General features: G+C 42.5%; 1 protein-coding gene and 1 long non-coding RNA gene across 6 annotated transcripts in view; one reads left to right on the plus strand and one right to left on the minus strand.

The window, feature by feature from the left end:
• The window catches only part of LOC142658058 (uncharacterized), a 204,097-nt gene that overhangs the window by 175,874 nt on the left and 11,350 nt on the right, over positions 1 to 16,873 (minus strand). The window lies entirely within an intron of this gene.
• The window catches only part of SFMBT1 (Scm like with four mbt domains 1), a 141,415-nt gene that overhangs the window by 80,216 nt on the left and 44,326 nt on the right, over positions 1 to 16,873 (plus strand). For all 3 annotated transcript variants that reach the window (XM_075833745.1, XM_075833746.1, XM_075833747.1), the window contains 3 exons: positions 285 to 411; positions 3,098 to 3,211; positions 11,548 to 11,587. In XM_075833745.1, the coding sequence (XP_075689860.1) occupies positions 285 to 411; positions 3,098 to 3,211; positions 11,548 to 11,587 (281 nt within the window). The remainder of the gene's footprint in view (positions 1 to 284; positions 412 to 3,097; positions 3,212 to 11,547; positions 11,588 to 16,873) is intronic.

Below are 16,873 nucleotides of genomic sequence, written 5' to 3' on the forward strand. Positions count from 1 at the left end.
ATATCTGCTATCATTTAAAATAATAATAAAAAAAAAAAAAACAGTGCGTCCCACAAAGAAATAAAGATACCAATTTTTTTGCTGGTAGACTTACAAATAAAATTAAATATTCACCTTTAGAATACAGCATTCCAAATGATGACATTTTGCTCCGGACATCAAGGCCCAAAACACCCCCGGTCATGAAAGGGTTAAGCAGTTTGTTAATAGGAAACATTGATTGTGATAGACTCCATAACTCCTTCCAGCGCATTATGACCATCATGGTTTTTCTCTCTGTGCAGGCCAGGAATGAACATGTTCTTCAGGAACGCATGAAGCTTGAGGCCGTCAATCCCTTCCAGCTACAGGACATCTGCATCGCCACAGTAAAGAGAGTCACCGGCCTCTACGTCTGGCTCCAGCTTGAAGGTCTTCGTCCTCAAATTATTTATTTCCCCTTGCTAAGTGTTCAAAATAAGTGACCATGATAGACATTGTAAAACACCAGTGCAAAAAATTGTGCTAAAGGGCCTGTTCACATAAACGTTGGACTTCCGATCAACCTTTCCGTCAGAGGTACCGATGAATAGAAAGCCAATTGGAAACCACAGCTTCCATTTGCATTCCTATTGATTTCAATGGTAATGCTTCCGAAATCCGCTTTCTCTGCCTCCCGTTGATGTCAATGGGAGGTCAGAGACTAAAACGCCCGAAAAACGGCCTTGTCGCTTTTTTTTTTTCCTGCAAGCACTTTTTACCGCTCAGAGGGGAATTCTGGCGTTTTTTGGCACAGTTTCCGAACTGTTTCCGCATCAAAAACGGCGCCAAAATACTTTTTGTGAACTAGCCCTTACTAGAAATTCTCTGAGTTGCAGATGCAGAACAACAAAGGGAATATAGGGACAGTGGCGGGGAGAGGAAAAATAACGAGGAGACTGAAACACTGAATTTTTATTTGCTATGGATAGGGTTGTTGTCTTCCTGCCATGTGACCGCTGGAGCCAATCACTGGTCGTAGCAGTGACCTCAGTGAATTTGATATGCCACTGATGCAACCATCGATTGGCTGCCGTTGTCACGTCGACACTTCATCCCTACAGTGGCAAAAACGAGGAGCGGCGGGAGACCAGGGAACATTTGAGTGGTGTGAGGTTTAAGGGTATGTTTACACAGCCTTTTTCGGGGCATAAACACTTAGAAAATGCCTGAAAAAACAAAAGCTGAACACCTCCAAACATCTGCCTGTTAATTTCAATGGGAAACACATTTCGTTCAGACAAGGCGTTTTTTTTTATGCGGCCGTTTGAAAAAACGGCGCACAAAAAAACTAACCCATAAAAAGATGTGCGTGTCAATTCTTGAGCCGTTTTTCATTGTCAATAGCAAAAACGCTCCCAAAACGGCTACAAAAAAAAAAACCAGGAAAAAAAACGTTTGATGCTCTGAAAATCAGAGGCTGTCTTCTCTGAAAACAGCTCCGTCATTTTCAGCCGTTTTTGATACTGCGTGTGAACATAGCCTAAAAGGTAAGTACATAGTTTGTAAACAGGTAGGGTTTTATAAAAAAAAAAAAACAATTACAGGGCTTGAAAATCCATTAAAGTTTAGTTTAGAAGAAAAAGACGGCTTTGGGGTGGCTGCATTAGATCTCAATATTAATCTTTTATATATTAATTATCTATTAATAACCAGGCCTGTAAATATTATAAGGGGGGCATCCACTGTGTCCAGAAGAAAGCATCCTCATAGGAGGGGATTTTTCTGAGACTATAGAAATCAGCCACAGGATCATGTGATGGTCAATTTATGAAATTCATTTAAAAGGGCTGGACAGTGGCATAGCTATAGAGGTCCCAGTTGTGACCAGGCTTTGAAGCTAGTGGGTCTATGGGCCCCCACACCACATCTGTCAACCATATGTAATCCTATCATGTGTGATGCTGCCTGCTGAGCTGTTGTATCTAAGCCTATGCTGTGTGATGCTGTCTGCTGAGCTGTTGTATCTAAGCCTATGCTGTGTGATGCTGTCTGCTGAGCTGTTGTATCTAAGCCTATGCTGTGTGATGCTGTCTGTTGAGTTGCTGTTTCTAATTCTATTCTGTGGCTTTGCTATAGGGGTAGCAGTCTTATAGGTATGCTATCTCAAATAGCTAGATAAATATAAACATATGTTTTTGGGCTTGTGCCCCTGATCTTTTAAAACTTTCGAAATGCCACTGGCTGCTTGTGCTGTATTGACGTGTCCCAGCGATGCAGCTGAAAGTTACATGTGGGCCGCCGGCTGTGAAGAGAAGTTCCGTAGGCTGGTGCGAAGGAGAACCAAACTGAAGTTTTGCACCTTGAGCCTTTACCTACCCCCATGTGTCTGAATATTTATATGGAAAGTTGTTATATGTTGTCTTTATTAGATTGCTGGAGATGGAAAGTTGCTAATGGGGTTTGCTACATTGGGAGTCAGAAATTCTTTTTTTCCTCCTAAAAGGGGCTAATTGGTGACTGCCTCATAGAGGTTTTTGCTTTACACTGGCTCAACCCAGCAAAATAATAGACGGCACTAGAAGGACTTTTTTAACCTTACTAGCTATGTTACCTGACTATAATAAACTCTGAACATTTATTATATCCTATTTCTATGTCCATTTTTGACATTTAGGGCCTGTTCACATCAGCGTTGGCTTTCCGTTGAGGGTTTCCGTCGGGAGAGCCCCTCAACGGAATGTCAAACGGAAACCTTAGCTTCCGTTTGCATCACCTTTGATCTCAATGGTGAAGGAAACCTTGCTAATGGTTTCCGTTTGTCACCATTCCGTCAGGTTTCTGTTTTTTTGACTGAATCAATAGCGCAGTCGACTGCCTCCGACGGAACCTCTCAACGGAAAGCCAACTCTTATGTGAACAGGCCCTTACTTTCAAATTAGTTTGAAGAAAGGAAGGTCATATTAAAAAAAAACAAATCTCAGGCCACCTTGTGTTCCACTAGTTCTAAAGCCTGACCACATTGTGATTTGTATAACTATGTATTTTGTCTCTATAAAAACTATTAAAAATGAAAAACAAACGTTAGACTGATAAATGTTTTTACATAACTTAACCCTAATATCTCATTGTTCACTAGGATTGAAGACCCCTGTTCCAGAATGCATTGTGCATTTGGAGTCCATGGACATCTTTCCAATGGGATGGTGTGAAACTAACGGGTACCCATTATGTACCCCACCACCTGTGAACAGTAAGTCTTCACTGTATTCTAATTTACTGCAGGTTTGTATTGCCAGGTTCCTTAAAGAGACTCTGTCACCACATTATAAGTGCCCTATCTCCTACATAAGGAGATGGGCGCTGTAATGTAGGTGACAGTAATGCTTTTTATTTAAAAAAACGATCTATTTTCACAACGTTAGGAGCGATTTTGGTTTATGCTAATGAGCTTTCTTAATGCCCAAGTGGGCGTATTTTTACTTTCGACCAATTGGGCGTTGTACAGAGGAGTGCATGACGCTGACCAATCGGCATCATGCACTCCTCTCCATTCATTTACACTGCACTAGCGATATAGTTATATCACTATGTGCAGCCACATACACAAACACTAACATTACTACAGTGTCCTGATAATGAATACACATGACCATGCAGCCTGGACGTCATGTGTACTCAGAATCCTGACACTTCTGACTCTTTTTTGTGAGATTTCGGCAAGTGAAACGAAAGCTCGTTTAGCTCCGTAATCTCGCGAGATTTCGTTTCACTTGCCGGAATCTCACAAAAAAGATTCAGAAGTGTCAGGATTCTGAGTACACATGACGTCCAGGCTGGATGGTCATGTGTATTCATTATCAGGACACTGTAGTAATGTTAGGGCTTGTGTATGTAGCTGCACATAGTGATATAACTATATGGCTAATGCAGTGTAAATGAATGGAGAGAAGTGCATGATGCTGATTGGTCAGCGTCATGCACTCCTCTGTACAACGCCCACTTGGTCGAAAGTAAAAATACGCCCACTTGGGCATTAAGAAAGCTCATTAGCATAAACCAAAATCGCTCCTAATGTTGTGAAAATAGATCGTTTTTTTAAATAAAAAGCATTACTGTCACCTACATTACAGCGCCCATCTCCTTATATAGGAGACAGGGCACTTATAATGTGGTGACAGAGCCTCTTTAAAGGGTTAGTCCACTTTCAGCAAATTAATGTTTTTTTTGTATAATTAAGTTTATACAATTTTACTATATACTTTCCGCATTAATTCCTCACGGTTTTTAAGATCTCTGCTTGTTGTTATTCGGTAGGGTCATTCATTGTTTACTTCCAGTGGAAAAAATTCTGTCCATGGTCATGTGATGGACACACAGGTGCTGGGATAGTTACAAGACACAGCTCTGATACACATAGGACACGTTCAGACGTGACAGAATTTTTCCGCAGCAAATGTTGGTGCAGATTTGCGGCAACTACGCAACGAATCTGCAGCAACATTTGCATATTTGACAGGTAATTCAGACGTTGCAGAAAACACAGCGGACTTGCCACAGATTTCAGTATTTGCATTGCAAAGGCTGAAATACGCAGTGAAATTCTGCTTCTTCTCCGCAACAGACAGTGCATGCTGCGGACTGAAAATTCCGCACCTCAGCCTATTGTCCGAAGTGGAGTTTTCCGCAACGTCTGAACTAACTTTCCTAATAATGTATAGAAACAGATGTAAAAAACGGCCGCTGGAGAATTCCACTGTGGACTGTCCTCAGCGGAATTCCACAGCAATTCCGCCACGTGTGAATGTGCCCATACTGTTACTATAACGAGCCGTTCACCTGTGTGTCCATCACATGACCATGGACAGAATTTTATTCACTGGAAGTAAACCATGAATGTTCCTACTGAATAACAAGAAGCAAATATCTTGAAAAGCGTGAGTACTTATTACAGAAAGCATATCGGAAAATTTTATAACTTGTAGTCCTACAAAAAACGAAATGAATTTGCTTAAACCAGACACCTCCTTTAAGGCTAGGGCAATATGGCAGCTCTTGCTGTTACACAGGTCGCTTTGTCCACCTGCATGAATTGTACATACGGTAATTAAAGTGAATGTCACTGTGTTGCGACCCGCAGGTTGCTGTGACCGCAACCAGACAGTCGCAAAAAATAAAAAACTGATCTGTCATGGCAACCAGCCGTATTCACTTTAATTCCATGTGATGCACAAAGGGGCACACTGCGATCTTTTTTTTTTTTTTTAAATCAAACAACTGTTTATTGAAAATACACAATATACATCTGTCATCTGCTATAAATCCACATTTAGCAGCAAAATAAAATTTACATTACATATATCTTTTCGTATAAATTCTGTGTATACATTACATATTTCCCATATGGTTCTTTAATAACATCCCCACCCCCCAACCTTAACTCCCTTCCACACCCCTTCCCCCCCCTGCGCGTCCATGTCTCTATCCCTTGGTATATCTCACTCCACTTTTATTAACCTCCCAATCCATAGTATTGTGCCCATTTACCCCATTGCTTATCATATTTATGAATCACTCCACGTTTCACATAAATTCTTCGCTCCAAAGCCACCGTACAAGTAACATAACTCACTAGTTCAGAAACCTCCGGGGGATCCCCCTGTAGCCAGTATTTAGCAATCAATTATCTTGCGTGATATAGTACCTTTTTAATGGATAACAGTTCAGCCCTATCTTCTTCCACCCCTCCCATGCAGCCCAGCAGGTATATCTTAGGATCCAGTGGGAATTCCCTGCCATATATCCGAGACACCATTTCTCACACTGCGATCTTTGGCTGCGCGTCCTCTGTTGCAGCCAAAGTCGCTTTGTAGCCCTAGCCTTCGAGACTGTCACCAGTTTATCGATTCCCTATATCCTAACTAATCTAATAGCCGCTGTGCTGCTGATAACTACAGTGCGATTTGTTTTAAAAAAACGTTTATTTGCAAAGTTATGGGAATTTTTCAAAATATGTCAATTGATTAGACAAGTGGGAGGTAACGGCAGCGATTCTCCTGAGGTGGAGCCTCCTCACAGCCTATGACACTGTCCTATCAGTATGAAGCTGCTTCACACAGTGTGAGAGACTGAGGCTGGAGGGAAGGGGAATCACTTAAAACAGCCATATCTCGGGCTGTGGACCACCTAGAACCGCGGTGTTCTTTCATATGACACAAGGATGGCAGTTCTAGCTGTGAAACAATCGGTATCACCAGTTGAAAACACTTGCGAGAATTGATGCTGTATACTATACGATCACGCTGTGTTGCTGGCAGGGCTGCCATCAGGAATTTCTGGGCCCCAAACAGCCATGTCTTCTGGGGCCCTCCATTACTGGGGATGTGCAACAGAAAGTGTGGCACTCACGTTTATACGTTATACGCATTAACTGATTTTGGTGCTGATGTCAATCACCGTGAATGAAACCATGGAGCAGGCAGTAACCGGTTAATGCTCTGGATTTTGATCTGTTTAGCCAAATTATATCCCACTGTATGGCATACAGTGGGATACGTCGCCCGGGCGATGGCCCAGGGGAAACTCTTGAAGTAGTTGTCCATGAATGGCAGGGACGTCTAGAGCTTTCCCAGGGCTGGATCCTTCTACTACCTCTCTGCCCAGGGACTTTGGTGCTTTTCCTGATGTCCATAGATGTAAAGTGATGTCAGAAGCTTTGCAAAGCCTGAGTCCACAGCCGGTGCGTCTGCAACGCTCTGGCCAGGGATTCTGACCCTGGAGAATCACCTGACATCACTTTACCTATATGGACCGTGATGTCAGGAGCTTTCCCAGGGACAAAGTCCACGGGCAGAGCACTTGTGATGCGCTGTCTGGGGAGCTCCTGACATCACTGTCCACATACTAATGTCAGGAGCGGTATACTTTTTTTGTGAAATCTCTCAGGATGGAATAGCAAAGTCTACTACGCTATTCCATCCTTCAAAAATAAGGTATACCGACATCTACCAGCCCGACGTAGGCTAAAAGGACATAATGGCGCCCTGTGAATTATCATCTACGTTGTTTATAGTGTACGTTAGGAGATTTCCTGACTTACACGATAAACTTAGGTCAACAACATTATGTGAAGGGAGCCTTAAGGGAGGGGGCAGTGCTTGTGAGGATGTAAGGAGAACTAATGCTCGGTTCTTAGGCTATGTTCACACGGGGTCTTTTGCCGAGTTTTTTGACGCGGAAACCGCGTCGCAAAACTCTGCAAAAACGGCCCGAGAACGCCTCCCATTGATTTCAATGGGAGGCGTCGGCGTCTTTTTCCCGCGAGCAGTAAAACTGCCTCGCGGGAAAAAGAAGCGACATGCCCTATCTTCGGGCGCTTCCGCCTCCGACCTCCCATTGACTTCAATGGGAGGCAGGAGAAAGCGTGTTTTCTGCCCGCGGCGCTCAATGGCCGCGGACGAAAAACGGCGCGATAATTGCTATTCACACGGAGTATTTTGGGGGAGGAATATCTGCCTCAAAATTCCGTTTGGAGCTTTGAGGCAGATATTCCTCCCCCAAAATACTCCGTGTGAACATAGCCTTACGTTGCCATTAAAGTTCAATGTGTTTTTCAACAGCAAAAATCTGAGGCTTTCCCTTTGATTTCTGACGCAGATGTGACTCAAGCGTGTAACAGATCCACACAAAATCACACAGTTTGTTTTTTTCCGCGGAAATCGCGTTGGAAACTGCTGCAAGAAACGGCCGAAATCTCCTTATTGATTTCAATAAGAGGTGAAAGTGTTTTTTTCTCGCGACCGGAAAAAAACGCTCGTGGGAAAGAGAAAGCGACATGCCATTTCTTCGAGCATTTCCGTCTCTGACCTCCCATTGACATCAATGGGAGGCAGAGAAAGCCTGAAGGAATTTGAGGCAGATTTTTCTGCCTGCAAAAAACTGTGTGAACAGGGCCTAAGTCCCATTGTCATTCAAAGCTGCTTATCCTCTGCTTTTCCATTCAACATAAGTAGCATGCTACTTATTGCTGTGGCGGATTTCTTTTGATGGTGCGGACAAAAATACACGTGGAAAATTTTTAGTAGCATGTGGACTGGGTTGCGGAAACCTAATATGCATGGGTTCCAGAATCATCGGCATGTCATCGGAATCCGTATCAAATCCAACATGTGTGAACGGGGCCTTAGGGTGAGTTAAAAAAAACTGTTAGGCCAAATCACACGATACTAATTACGTGCAAATTTGTCGCGGGTATTTTCGTGCGGGAAATCGGCAGTATAGTACAGTACCAGCAAAGTAAATGAGGTCAAGAAATCTCATCTACGTGTCGCAGATTATTTTTTCTGCACAAAAATTTATCTGCGGTGCCGATTTGAAAATATGTAACTTGTCAATTTATCTTGCGTTTCTGCTTGCGAATTGTTTCTGACCAGTCTAAAAATTTTAAAAATCTGCAGCATAAAACCTGCACTTATTTCCGCATCAAAATGTAAAAACTGCAGCTAAAAACACGCACTCTTCGGTGCAGATTTTTCCTGCGGAATTACCTGCGGTTTTGATGCGGATTTTGTGCACCAAACTCCTCAATGTGTGCGTGTAGCCTTACAGAATTTTGCTAGGGCTTTACAGCAAATTAACCCTTTACATTGTAAAGGATATTCAATGTTAAATACTTTTGTGTCAAAAAAGACAAATGTATAGTTGGTATGATACCTTTATTGGCTAACTATAAAAGTTCTATATGCGGCTTTCAAAGCACACAGGTCCCTTCGTCAGGCAAGTGAATGACTGTTTAACATCTTAACCCCTTAGTGACCAGCCCATTTTAGGCCCTAATTACCAAAGCTATTTTATTCGTTTTTCTATAGTCTCATTCAAAGAGCTATAACGTTTTTATTTTTTCGTCTACATAGCCGTATGAGGACTTGTTTTTTGCGGGATTAGTTGTGCTTTTTAATAGCACCATTTTTGGGTACATATAATTTTTATATTAACTTTTATTAACCTTTTTGGGGGGGATTATAAAAAAAACCTGAAATTCCGCCATTGTGCTATGCGTTTTTAAATTGACGCCGTTCACTATGCGACGTAAATAACATGTTACCTTTATTCTATGGGTCGGTACGATCACGGCGATACCACATATGTGGAGGTTTTTTTATGTTTTACGACTTTTGCACAATAAAAACACTTTTGAACTAAAATTATTTGTTTTTGCATCGTCGCTTTCCAAGAGCCATCATTTTTTTATTTTTCCATCAATGTAGTGATTTTTTGGGCTTGTTTTCTGCGGGACAAGACGTAGTCTTGAATGGTACTGTTTTGGGGTACATGGGACTTATTGATTCATTTTTATTATGACTTTTTTGGGGGCAATGGAAAAAAATTGCAATTTCGCCATCTTTTTTTAAGTTTTTTTTTACGGTGTTCACTTTGCGGTTTAAATTACATATTAACTTTATTAATGGAGTAATTACGGTCGCGGCGATACCATATATGTGTACTTTTTTTTTTTTTTTACACTTTTACTAAATAAAACCACTTTTTATGAAAAAAAATGGTTTCATTTATTTTTTTACTGTACTTTTTATTAATAATCTTTATTTCACTTTGATGACTGATTTCATTAGTCCCACTTGGGGACTTTACTGTGCGATATTCCGATCGCTGCTATAATGCTCTGGTATACTTCGTATACCAGAGCATTATTGCCTGTCAGTGTAAATCTGACAGGCAATATGTTAGGACGTGCCTCCGGCGCGTCCTAACAGGAATATGTCCAGGGCAGACCTGGGGGCTTTTATCAGGCCCCCGGCTGCCATGACACCCCATCGGAGACCCGCGATTGCATTCGCGGGCCGCCGATGGGTGACAGAGGGAGCTTCACTCCCTTTGTAAACAAAGTTAAATGCCGCGGTCGCTATTGACGGCCGCATTTAACGGGTTAAACGGCCTCGATCGAAGTTTACTTCGATCGCGGGCGTTGGAGCAGGAGCTCATCTGTCATCAGACAGCAGAGCCCCGGCTCCTGCCTGCACGGGAGACCCGTGCAGGACTTAGACTAAGCTGACGTGAAAAGGCGTCAGCCTAGCCTAAAGCCCATTAGTGACCGACGTAAAAAGGCGTATTAGTGGTCACTAAGGGGTTAAGTGTTGTGTTTTTTTTCTCAAAGACAATTAGTACATGAGGTGATACATCAAGCCGGGGCAATAAAACGTGGTTCGAGGGGTGATGACTTAGAAGTTAAAGAGGCTCTGTCACCAGATTTTGCAACCCCTATCTCCTATTGCAGCAGATCGGCGCTGCAATGTAGATAAGAGGAACGTTTTTTTTTTTTTTTTTTTTTTTTTAAAACGAGCATTTTTGGCCAAGTTATGACCATTTTTATATTTATGTAAATGAGGCTTTCTAAAGTACAACTGGGCGTGTTTAAAGTAAAAGTACAACTGGGCGTGTATTGTGTGTGTACATCTGGGCGTTTTTACTTCTTTTACTAGCTGGGCGTTAGGAATGGGAGTGTATGATGCTGACGAATCAGCATCATCCACTTCTGTTCGTTAACACCCAGCTTCTGGCAGTGCACAGACACAGCGTGTTCTCGAGAGATCACGCTGTGACGTCACTCACTTCCTGCCCCAAGTCCTGCATCGTATCGCACGAGCGAGGACACATCGGCACCAGAGGCTACAGTTGATTCTGCAGCAGCATCGGCGTTTGCAGGTAAGTAGCTACATCGACTTACCTGCAAACGCCGATGCTGCTGCAGAATCAACTGGTGCCGATGTGTCCTCGCTCGTCCGACACGATGCAGGACCTGGGGCAGGAAGTGAGTGACGTCACAGCGTGATCTCTCGAGAACACGCTGTGTGTCTGTGCACTGCCAGAAGCTGGGTGTTAACGAAGAGAAGTGGATAATGCTGATTCGTCAGCATCATACACTTCTAGTGCACACGCTATATGCACTATACACACACGCTATATGCACTATACACAGACATATATATATATATCTCTCAAAGTAGAAATCTTGCAGCACTCCAAATGTGAAAAAAAAGTGGTTTATTCAGCCAACAAACAGCGACATTTCTGTCCAACAATAGGACCTTTGTCAAGCGTGTGTATATATATGTGTGTGTGTGTGTGTGTGTGTGTGTATATATATATATATATACATACACACAAACATACACTACACAGACTATAACCTATAACACACACACTATATGCACTATATATACACACACTATGTACATGCACTACACACTATATTAGATTAGTTAGGAGATCGGGAATTGATAAACTGGTGACAGTCTCTTTAAGAAAATAGTTCCTTAGAACTGACAACACACAGACTTTTTTCTCGTTCAACAGCTGTAGGCTGTAGTCCATTTGTTAGGTGCTCTACATAGAGGGTACTGTCCCAGTGACAGATTGGTTAGTATACAGCGCCTAAGTTATCTTTTTTTGGGGGGTTCAATAGATCAGGACATCATTTTACTCCATTGAAAGCAATAAACGTTTTTAAAATGTTTTTCATTAATTATCTGCCTAGTACTGTACTCATTGTTTTTTGATTTTTTTTTTTAATAGCAAAACCTTGTAAGAAGACAACCAATCACTCTCAGAAACAGTAAGTAAATGAAACACACAAAGGGGTACACTAAAAAAAAAACTGACAGTGTTTTTTTTTTTTGTTTGTTTTTTAACCCGTTAGTGACCGGCCCATCGTGTTTCTACGTCGGTCACTAACGGGCCTTATTCCGATGCCATAGACTTTTTACGTCGCGGCATCGGAATAAGTAAACAGAGCAGGGAGCTGTCAAATCTCCCTGCTCTCAGCTGCTAGAGGCAGCTGAGGGCTTGGAGCGTCCCTGCTCTGCCAGGTGAGATCGATATTAGTATCGATCTCGCACGTTTAACCCCTCAGATGCGGTGCTCAATATCGAGCACCGCATTTGAGTGGTTTTGGAGAGAGGGAGGGAGCTCCCTCTCTCCCCCACCGACACCCGGCGATACGATCGCCGAGTGTCTGTGTCTCCAATGGCAGCCGGGGGTCTAATAAAGGCCCCCAGGTCTGCCTGTAGTGAATGCCTGCTAGATCATGCCGCAGGCATGACCTAGCAGATGCCTGTCCGTGTTAAACGGCCAGGCAGTAATACACTGCAATACAAAAGTATTGCAGTGTATTATAAATGCGATCGGAGAATCGCATATTATAGTCCCCTAGTGGGACTAGTAAAAAAGTGAAAAAAAAAGTTTAATAAAGTTAATTTAAAAAAAAATGTGAAAAAAAAATGAAAAACCCAGCTTTTCTCCTTACAAACTGCTTTACTATTAAAAAAACAAAATAAAGTTTAAAAAGTTACACATATTTGGTATCGCCGCGTCCGTAACGACCCCGACTATAAATCTATTACATTATTTAAAGGAACAGTGTCATCACAATTTTTTTTTTAATGTTAAAGATGTTAGTGCTTTATTAAAAACGTTTATATTTATTTTTTACGTTGAACGCCGTAAAAAAATTAATAAAAAACTATGGAAAAATTGCTGTTTTCTGTGAATATGTGATAAAAAGTGATCAAAAAGTCGCATCTACTCCAAAATGGTACCAATAAAAACTACAAGTCGTCCCGCAAAAAAAAAGCCCTCGTACAACCGCATCGGCGAAAAAATAAAAACGTTACGTCTCTTCAAATATGGAGACACAAAAACAAATAATTTAGAAAAAAAAGCGTTTTTACTGTGTAAAAGTAGTAAAACATACAAAAACGATACAAATTTGGTATCGTTGCAATCGTAACAACCCGCTGAATAAAGTTATTGTGTTATTTATACCACACGGTAAACGGTGTCGATTTAGGACGCAAAAAAGTGTGGCGAAATTTCAGATTTTTTTCTATTTCCCCCCCCCCCCTCCCAAATAAAAGTTAATCAATAAATATGTACCTCAAAATGGTGCTATTAAAAAGTACAACTTGTCCCGCAAAAAACAAGACCTTATACAGCTATGTTGACGCAAAAATAAAAAGGTTATATCTCTTGGAATGCGACGATGGAAAAACGTAAAAAATGGCTTGGTCATTAAGGTCCAAAATAGGCCGGTCATTAAGGGGTTAAGTAGGTCTGGCGTAGGAAATTGGTCACTTTTGGCAGACCGTTTTCAGTTTGAGGGTATGTTCCCACACAGAGGATACGCTTCAGATTTTCTGCAACAGAAAATCTGCAGCAGAATCTCGAGAAACGCTGGTAAATCGGTCACAAAAGTCTGCACCAAACAGTGTGTTTTTCCTGCTCCTATTGCTGCGCAAACGCTGTAAAAACTGCAACAAAACAAATCTTGCTGAATTTCTGCTCCGCTTTGAAGTCTATGGGCCAAACACGCAGCATCTTGACATGCTGCAGATTTGAAAGTCGCAATGCAGAAAAGTTGTGTGTAAAGTGTTCTGCATTGCGACTTTCAACTCCGCAGCATGTCAATGAGATTTTCTAAATCTAATTCACTTTGCTGCTACTGAAAATGCTGCGGAATTTAAGCACAAATTTCCGTTGCGGAAATTCAGCAGCGTTAACGCTACGTGGGAACCCGGCCTAATGGTGTGACTTAAGTTTATGACAAACAATGTCTGGTTAGTCCTGTTGTGCATTGTAAGGCCCTGTTCACACAGAGTTTTTTGACGTGGAAACCGTGCCGCAAAACTCGTCAAAAACTGCCCGAAAATGCATCCCTTTGATTTCAATGGGAGTTGGACGAGTTTTTTTACCGCGAGTAAAAAAAAACGCGTCGCGTTAAAAAGAAGCGACATGACCCGCCTCCAAAACCCCATTTCAATCAGTCAGAAAGAAGAAAAAAACGCCTCGACGAGTGTTTTGACGAGTTTTTGTCAAACCGCTGTGCAAAAACCGTCTGGAGCAGTTTTTGCAGGAGGAATTTTCCTCCTGCAAAAAACTCAGTGTGGACATAAAGGCTATGTTCACACGGAGTATTTTGCCGAGTTTTTTGACGCGGAAACCGCGTCGCAAAACTCGGCAAAAACGGTCCTAAAATGCCTCCCATTGATTTCAATGGGAGGCGTCGGCGTCTTTTTCCCGCGAGCAGTAAAACTGCCTCGCAGGAAAAAGAAGCGACATGCCCTATCTTCGGGCGTTTACGCCTCTGACCTCCCATTGACTTCAATGGGAGGCAGAGAAAGCGTATTTCGCGGTGTTTTATGCCCGCGGCGCTCAATAGCCGCGGGCGAAAAACGAAGCGAAAATCGGAGTGCAGGGAGAGGAATATCTGCCTCAAACTTCCAAACGGAATTTTGAGGCAGATATTCCTCCTGCAAAATACTCCGTGTGAACATAGCCAAAGGGTTTTTTAAACTGTCACTTTTTTTATTTATTTTGCAACAATGTTGCTGATATTTCTGTTAAAGAGGCTCTGTCACCAGATTTTGCAACCCCTATCTGCTATTGCAGCAGATCGGCGCTGCAATGTAGATAAGAGTAACGTTTTTATTTTTAAAAAACGAGCATTTTTGGCCAAGTTATGACCATTTTCGTATTTATGCAAATGAGGCTTGCAAAAGTACAACTGGGCGTGTTGAAAAGTAAAAGTACAACTGGGCGTGTATTATGTGCGTACATCGGGGCGTGTTTACTACTTTTACTAGCTGGGCGTTGTGTATAGAAGTATCATCCACTTCTCTTCACAACGCCCAGCTTCTGGCAGTGCAGACACAGCCGTGTTCTCCAGAGATCACGCTGTGACGTCACTCACAGGTCCTGCATCGTGTCGGCACCAGAGGCTACAGATGATTCTGCAGCAGCATAGGCGTTTGCAGGTAAGTCGATGTAGCTACTTGTGACGTCACACATCTGCACTGCCAGAAGCTGGGCGTTCTGAAGAGAAGTGGATGATACTTCTCGTCAGAACGCCCAGCTAGAGAGATGTCCTTGTATTGACAACAATACATGGCCACACCAGTACCCAGGTACCGGTACGAGTACAGAGACCCCCAAACCAGACTACAATAGGTACATGGGAGGGGTGGACTTGTCAGATCAAGTCCTGAAGCCCTACAGCGCCATGCGCAAATCGCGGGTGTGGTATAAGAAGCTGGCCGTGCACATCATACAGATGGCATTGTACAATGCGTACGTGCTACATCGATGTGCAGGCCAGAGGGGAACTTTCCTGGAATTTCAAGAGGTGGTTATCAAGAAACTAATCTTTAGGGACCAGGAAGAGGGGGCACCCAGTACTTCTGGAAGCGAGGTCACACGCATCGTACCAGGGCAACACTTTCCAGGAGAAGTTCCCCAAACTGGTGGGAAGGGAAAGACTCAAAAGAGGTGCAGAGTCTGCTATAAGAGGGGGATAAGGAAAGTCACAATATATCAATGTGACACGTGTCCTGAAAAACCAGGGCTCTGTATGAAAGATTGTTTTAAAATTTACCATACATCCCTTGATTTTTTATTTACCCTGATGCACTCCGCACAGCTTATCCCCCTCATCTTTCCCTTCTGAGCCATGCCGTTTGCCCAGGCAGCAGATAACAGCCACATGTAGGGTATTGCCGTACCCAGGAGAACCCACATTACAATCGATGGGGTGTTTGTCTCCGGTGGCACATGCTGGGCACCATATATCGGACACTGAAATGGCATATATATATATAAAATTGCAAATCTCACACTGCACCATCTGCTGCACATTATCTTTTACACAGTACCTGTGGGGTCAAAATGCTCACTACACCTCTAGATGAATGTCTTAAGGGGTGTAGTTTTTAAAATGGGGTCACTTCTCGGGGGTTTCAACTGTACTGGTACCTCAGGGGCTTCTGCATACATGACTTAGCACCAGAAAAGCTCCAGTAGGCCAAATGGTGGTCCTTCCCTTCTAAGTCCTGCCGTGTACCCAGGCAGCTGATAACAGCCACATGTAGGGTATTGCCGTACCCAGGAGAACCCACATTACAATTTAAGGGGTGTATATCTCCGGTGGCGCATGCTGGGCACAATATATTGGACACTGAAATGGCATATGTATATATAAAATTGCAAATCTCACACTACACCATCTGCTACGCATTATCTTTTACACAGTACCTGTGGGGTCAAAATGCTCACTACACCTCTAGATGAATGTTTTAAGGGGTGTAGTTTTTAAAATGGGGTCACTTCTCGGGGGTTTCAACTGTACTGGTACCTCAGGGGCTTCTGCATACATGACTTAGCACTAGAAAAGCTCCAGTAGGCCAAATGGTGGTCCTTTCCTTCTGAGCCCTCCCATGGGCCCAAACGGCAGTTTATCACCACAAATGGGGTATTGCCGCACTCAGGACAAATTGGGCAACAAAATGGGGTATGTTGTTTCCTGTGAAAATAAGAAATTTTGATCAAAAATGACATTTTTTTGAAAAAATATCATTTTTTTCATTTCACAGCCCAATTCAAATAGGTGCTGTGAAAAAACTGTGCGGTCAAAATGATAACAAAAACCATAAATGAATTCCTTGAAGGGTGTAGTTTCCAAAATGGGGTCACTTCTGGTGGGTTTCCATTGCTTTGATACCGCAACACCTCTTCAAACCTGGCATGCTGCCTAAAATATATTCTAATGAAAAAGAGGCCTCAAAATGCACTAGGTGCTTCTTTGCTTCTGGGGCTTGTGTTTTAGTCTACGAGAACACTAGAGCCACATGTGGGACATTTCTAAAAACTGCAGAATCTGGACAATACAGATTTAGTAGTATTTCTCTGGTAAAAGCTTCTCTGTTACAGAAAAAAAATGAATAAAATTGAAATTCAGCAGAAAAAATGAAATTTGCAAATTTCACCTCCACTTTGCTTTAATTCCTGTGAAATGCCTGAAGGGTTAAAAAACGTTCTATATGCTGTTTTGAATACTTTGAGGGGTCTAGTT

This window comes from Rhinoderma darwinii, chromosome 7, assembly GCF_050947455.1.
Source record: "Rhinoderma darwinii isolate aRhiDar2 chromosome 7, aRhiDar2.hap1, whole genome shotgun sequence".
Lineage (NCBI taxonomy): Eukaryota > Metazoa > Chordata > Amphibia > Anura > Rhinodermatidae > Rhinoderma > Rhinoderma darwinii.